The 6,918-nt window shown below is 43.2% G+C and overlaps 1 protein-coding gene across 1 annotated transcript in view; it reads right to left on the minus strand.

Moving 5' to 3' along the window:
• Window positions 1-5,169: 5,169 nt before the first annotated feature.
• Window positions 5,170-6,918, minus strand: part of LOC129668777 (voltage-gated potassium channel subunit beta-1-like) — an 11,883-nt gene continuing 10,134 nt past the window's right edge. The window contains exon 2 of the mRNA XM_055596867.1: window positions 5,170-5,222. Within this exon, the coding sequence (XP_055452842.1) occupies window positions 5,192-5,222 (31 nt within the window). The 3' untranslated portion in view covers window positions 5,170-5,191. The remainder of the gene's footprint in view (window positions 5,223-6,918) is intronic.

Genomic DNA, 6,918 nt, shown 5'->3' on the forward strand with positions numbered 1-6,918 from the left:
GTATAAAACATACTCAGTCAAGTTAGGTACATCACACATTGGAGTGCATTTGTTTTTCTAGAACCAAGGAGGGACAATTTTCGCCCTTTCCTGGCACTTATCTAGTTTGTTGTTTTGTTTTGTTTTTGCTTGGGGTAGGGATATTCTTCGTCATACAGAATTGATGATTTATTTTCATTTTCTATAGAAACAAAGATGGACCTTTGGAAAAACAACAATAAGAAACCAAGGAACAACGAAACTTTTTATTCGATCTCTGTTCTTCCTTCTCACACTCCTGTGGTTTATCACCCCCCTCTCTATGTCTTAAGGAAGTGATGACTGATGTTCTTAGCTTGCTGGTTTTAGTGATTTGAGTCTTAACTGCTTTTAGAGTCACCAGTGATTCCACGTGTCCCTTAGGTCCCAACCTCCCAGAATCATCTGTGTGTTATCTGCTCCTCTGCATGTGGCCTGTGCTCAGTGACTTGCTCTGAGCTGAGAGAGTTGAGCAGATATGTGTCACATGAGACTGGGTCACAGAAGACTGTTTCCATCTTGCTGACCCTCCCCTTTTCACTCTTACAGGAGTGGGCCTCCATGTTGTACATATCTCCAAGGACAGGCTCGCACAGCATTAACTGAGGAAGAACTCTGGCCAAGAGCCAGGGAGGACCTAAGGATGTCAATGTCCTAGAGAGTCTGGAAATGGGTCTTCCCTGGCTAAGGCTTGAGATGCCAACAGCTCAGGTCAGTATCCTCACTGTACCTTTATGAAACACCTGAGCTACGTCCCGCTTGGATTCCTAATCCCCAGGGATGGTACCACAACAATGCAGCTTAAGCCATTAGACTTGGAGTGATTTGTCACAGCAATGCACAATCAGCACAACATCCAACACCAGTAATAACACACTCCCTTTTCTGTATGCATCATAAGGACAAGATCTGGTTCTAGTGCCTCCTTTCATGACTTCAGAGTGGGATGAGGGTGGGGTCAGGAGGCAGAGACCTGAGGGAAGTGGGAGAGCTTGACATTGTTGTGAGTCTAAAAGGAGCCATGGATGGGGGTAAACTGGCCAATGCTCTCATAGCTCTGTATGGGGAGGGAAGGCCGAGCCAACTGTCTCCTCCATCTCTTACTGCAGCCTCCATTCTCCTCCCCTCACCATGGGTTTGAGCCTGGTAGAGCCTCTGGTGTTCTGCAGGGCCTTCCTGTAGCACAGAGACCTCAAGCAGGCACCCAGCTGTAAGAGGATAGGTAGAACCTAAGGACTCTCCATTGGAGGGATGGGATTAGCACTGATGGAGACTCAAAGCTGAAGGAGAACAGTGGCACAGCTCAAACTTGCCTCTGCAGCATGGGAATCCTCCAGCAAGAGTTATTGTCCCAGAGGAAGGGCAGAGAGAGCCATTGAACTACTGAGTTGAAGTTTCAGAGGCCCATAAATGATACATAATAAAATGAGCTCAGACCCAGAGGCATAAAGACCATCACAGGTCTCACTCAGCTCAGCTGGTGCAGTGAGATGCTTAGCTAGCTCAGGGCCTCTCATTTGTCAGAAGGACAATTAGGGGAGGTGTGGGGAGAGGGGAGCTTCTCCAATAACTGAAAACCCTAGCCCCCTCTACCCCCAAAGGGCTAGGAACATTCTGTGTGTGACGTGTGTGTGTGTGTGTGTGTGTGTGTGTGTGTGTGTGTATTCCTAGATATAGCCTATTCAGTCTGTAAAATGTTAATTGTGTATGTTTTCAGGTCTGACCATTTGGGAGTGAATATCCAATTGGTGTGCTTTTCTCTGGGGAAGAACCTCTGCTCTAAGCTTTCCTCAGTTGCCTATAGTTCTTTGAGTAGAGGTGAGGCCTCAAAGGATTTTCTGCATAGAGTTTGGCATGGTCACTGGTGTCATCCTTGTTCAGCTCACATTTGAGAGGACATGTTGGTCAGACTTCATGGGTGTACTTTCTGATGTTACTGTGCTACTCTGGCTCTTACAGTCTTTCTGCCTCCCTCTCCAACCCATCCCCCCAATGATATTTCCTGGAGAACTTTAAACCACAGGTTGTCTGAAGCTCTGAGCTCCTACTGCCATCCTCACAAGCTGGGCATGATAGAGCCTGCTTCTGTGGACTTCCCCTCTATATGAAGCCCAGTGCCAGGGCAGGACATGTGCAGAGAGTTTGAGGTAGGAACTGGGAGTGGAAGGCGTCCAGTGTGCGCCTCACAGCTACTGCTCTATTAGAAGATCCCTGGGAGCCAGGGCCAGTGGCACATGCCTTTAATCCCAGCACTTGGGGAGGCAGAGGCAGGTGGATAGCTGTGAGTTCGAGGCCAGCCTGGTCTACAAAGTGAGTCCAGGACAGCCAAGGCCACAGAGAGAAACCCTGTTTTAAAAAATTGCCCCTCTTCCCCCAAAAAAGAAGCAACAAACAGGAATTTGAAGAGGGACCTTTGCTTTGAGCTGCTATGGAGCTGAAGTTTTAATGGGACACTTTATGTGCAGTCTTTCCAGTGTGGTGCTGGGAAGAGACAGGAAGGGTCTTGCACAGTCCCCATTGTTCTGAATATCACAGGCATACAGTTTCCTGATTTCTCTTTTTTTTCTTCATCTTGCCCCCAAGTACCCTCAGACAGGCAAATGTGGTAGTTCCTTTAGATTGGCTGCCACCTGTGTTATTCTGTGTCATGCTGCAGGTTTCCCATTTCAGGGGTTGAAAATTAAGCACACCGCCGCCTAGGCTTTCTGAGCCTTGGTTTCCTCTGAAAAACAAGCAAACAGCAACTCCGAGCAGCAAACGAGCAGGGAGAGTTCAGCATGTGGCTTCTTGTAATGTCCCGTGTAAGCTGATAACAGCAGTCAGGAAAGGAGTGACCTTCAGTGGCCTCACACAGAAGCCGGGGCCTGGCTGCTCTGGAGAAGAATGCTGGATGGAAAGCCTCCTTCCAAGGACTACATTTTTGACTTCGAGAGACCAGATTGGGCAGCCCCATCAGGAGTGGGTGTGAAGCCAGGAAGAGCCTTTCCCCATCACTCAGAGGAGGCCCAGGCCTAGAGCCAGGTCTCCTGGGATAGTGTGCATTCACAACAGCTCAACAACAGTGCAATTTAGGATGATGATGCCCCAGTGGTTTTGTCAGAATAGAACCCTCCCCCCTTTGCCCCTGTGGGCCTCAGACACAGTTACTGCACAGTCTGTCTTAAAGCCTCTCATAGTAACACTCAGTTTTGTCTCTCAACACCTATTCCTTGACTCAGTAAGTGGCATTACTATTCCCTCAAACACACAGGATAAAAACGAGAGCAGATTTTTCAATGTCTTGCACACAGTTTTCTCCTAAGGTAAACCAGCCCCATTGCCAGCACCATCTCAACCTCAACTGCTTCTCTGCTCTGCTGCTCTGCTGTTAGTAATCTGATCACTAACAGCCCTTGCCTGGATGGCTGTAAGAGCTCCTTGTCTGTTCTCTTTTCTCCTCTATGGAACTACAGAAGCGGCTACCCCCACACCTCCACTCCACTCCAATCCCCACTCCCTGCTATCTGCAGGCTCTGTTCTACCATCTGCATGCTCTGCTGCCCACAGATTAATAGCTCTGAAGAGCACCCCTCTCATCTTCAGAGCTGTGTGTGTGTGAGAGAGAAACAGAGAGAGACAGACAGAGAGACAGAGAAAGAGAAAGACTGACTTTCTATCTCAATCTCATTTGGTATTTCCCCCCTCTGAGCTCTTATTATAGTCTCTTTCATTTATTTTATTAATCTGTTTGTTTTTATCAGTTTGTACCTAGGACAAAGAGGTTCTGTATGTCCTGTTCCCTTTACTTCTTAGTGTCTAGAACACTGTCTGACCTTTGTTGCATGATCCTGATAGAGTTGTTGAGTTAAAAAAACAAACAAACAAAGAAACAAAAAAAAACCACATAAGGACAAGAACCCTAAACACCATCCCTGTATTCTAATTTCATTGACTTCCTGTCAGATCCACACCGTGTGCATATAAAGTCTCCTTTGGAAATCTCACCCAAAGTGCAGGCTAGTTTCAAGTATGCAAAGTTATGTGAGTGCTGAAAAAACTGTGAGAAGATCATAACTTTGAAGAGCTAAGAATAATGCTTGAAAGGAAAATACTACTAAGAAACTCCCAGTTGGTTGTCATGGGAATTTGCGAAGTAACTCAAGGGCTGGAATTTCTAGGGTCTTTAAATGAGGTTTTGATTTATCTTCTCACAGAGGCAATGCGGTGCCATGACAGATCTAGCTCTATATCCTGCGTGCTAACTGGTGAAGGAGTCTTTTATTATATGAACTTGCACAAGCCTGAGCTTCCTGTTCTCTGGCTGGGACCCGGGTCCTCATCAATGATGAAACCATGCAACAGAGACAGAGTCCTAGGGGTCTGCAGAGGGTTCAAGCCTTGGAGGCCAACCTTCTCAAGTAGCACCCCCCACCCCCACTCAGCTGCAAGGGCAAATTCCCAGCAGCTGGGATATTCATTTCAGCCAAGTTAGCTTGGACCAGCACCTATCTCTCCTGGGTTAAGTCAGTGTGGAGTGTCCTCTGTGTTCTTTCTTCACAGTATCATATATACTGTATCATGCTTTTAACTTACTATTTGAGGATATACTTAGTTTTTATTTGTTCTTAAAAGTCCTAAAAATTCTGTTATTTCTTTAACTTTATTGGAAAACATGTTTCATAGTATACTGGGTTTTCTTCATGTGTATGTACTGCACAGACTAACAGTATCTTGTAGGTAAATGAACTCTGAAGAGAAAATATGATTTATGGCTTTTTTTCTACTCTTCTCTCCCCCTCCACATCTTCCCCTTCCTTCTTCTTGTCCTTCTTTAATTCCTCTCTCTCTTTTGCTGTGTGTGTGTGTGTGTGTGTGTGTGTGTGTGTGTGTATGTGTGCTGTCTCATTTAGTATATTCTACCTTTCTAATCTTAAATTTTAAGAGTAGCATGCTCGTGCTGGCCAGAGAAGACTAAAGTGAACAGCTGTCTTGGAAGCTCATCTTCTGAAAAAGACATGGGCTGTGCGTGAGAAGGATTACTAACACTTATCAGCTCACCGATTTCTCCCAGGTGACTGCTTACTCTCATGATTGTTGTAGCTTGATTTGTTTGATGCCTTATGTGAATAAGTAATTACAGGTATTGCATTCAAAACAGCAATGCTGAGTGTGGTTCCGTGCTCTGCTTCCTCCGTCAGGACATCCAGGCACCTATGCACATTGGGCTGGGAAGGATAAAATAGAGCTGGTTTTATGTAAGTATGTAGCTCCCCCCCCCATTTTGCTAAAGTATGTATACGAGCCAACCTTGATAACTAAGGTATTTTTAGAATAAACTTCATTATTTAGGCATACCATTCAAAATATTCCACATATTATTCCAGATATAACCCAGACAAGTAATAAAAACAAATTTTATAAATATTGGATTACATTATGATTGGCCTAAAAGATAGAGCAATGCTAGTTTTCTTTCACTTGAAATCAACAGAAGTAGTAAAAGAGACTGAAATGCATTTAAGGTGACAAGACTTAAGATCATTTGTAAGAAAAGATTTTTTATTTCTTATAGAATACTATTATAAAATGATTGAAATTTCAGAGGCATTGTATTTTGTGAGGCAATGTGTCCATAATTTTAAACAGTTAAAGCCCTGCCATGAAAGAGAAGAATGTGATGCCTCTAACACATTTTCTTGGCCTTAGGCACTTTTTCTTATAGCTTATAAAATGGTTTTTAAACTTTGAAATTCCCATCAATACCTGCAGCCATAATGCTGGTAGTTTGGAAATTGTGCCTAAGTGGGTCACTATTCTGAACATGAACCTTTTTTTTTCATTGTGATACTTCTATCATCAAATCCTGAAACACAGTAGACACCCAATATCTATTCATTAGAATCTGATTTATCACAGTAGTCTTTACTGAGTTAAATGCGCTATTATAGTTTCATAAAATGAATTTAGGGTTCACTTCTTTGTCATTTAATACAGTATTTCTTTAGTGTATCTATTAATTAAATTTAATTGGTTGGACTGTATCTTCTTACCAGTGACAAACACAGCACATTTCTTAAAAACTATATCTAATAATTATTTCTTGCTTTCGTAATCGATTAGTGTCTTGTGGGCACATTTTGTGGGCACAGCGGGTCACAGTGGGAATTCCTTAGCACCTTGTAGTCATTAGTCCATGCCACTGTTTCTGAAGTTTATCGGAAGTCTGTCACCAAGATGACTTCTTTTATCCTTTCCTGACGAAGTTATTTGTTTTACTTTGATGCTAATTTAAGAACGTTGCCTTTTAAAGATGCTGTCTGCCTTCTTTTTAAGAAATACAGCCTCTAACATACCTGTCATATCGTCGGATTAATTTTAAATTTCTTTTCTGGTAATTTCAGCTATATCTATGTCTGCCTGTTTTTGTTTTGTTTCTTGGAATGTGCTATCTTGTCTTTCCTTATATTTAGCAGTTATTTTTTTTGTGGTAGTAGCCAGCTTGTGTGAGATAGTGGAGACAGAATCGAATAATTTTTAGCCTTAAGCTGTATGCATGTTCACTTCTGGCGGCATCTTAATGGAGTGTTTGCATTCTCCAAGGTAGGGCTGGGTTTATGATGTATCTTGTCTTCGTGATACTCAATGTATGTCATTTATCAGATATCTTGACTAATACTTCACATTAAGAGTGAGAGCTGACAGGCCACAAAGTTTCTCATAGTATTTTCTCCATTCCAAGTTTTAGCTAATTTCATTGTTGCACCTGAGAGAGATGATGAAGACTCTGATGAGGTGATTCTGTTTTGCAGGGAGTATATGTTTGCAATCTCCTGTTCTTATTAAGCTTGCTTCCATATCCCCCCTTTTCTATGAAACACACACACACACACACACACACACACACACACACACACACACACA

The sequence above is a fragment of the Psammomys obesus genome, unplaced genomic scaffold (genome assembly GCF_907164565.1).
Source record: "Psammomys obesus unplaced genomic scaffold, mPsaObe1.curated_primary_1811, whole genome shotgun sequence".
NCBI classification, from domain to species: Eukaryota; Metazoa; Chordata; class Mammalia; order Rodentia; family Muridae; genus Psammomys; species Psammomys obesus.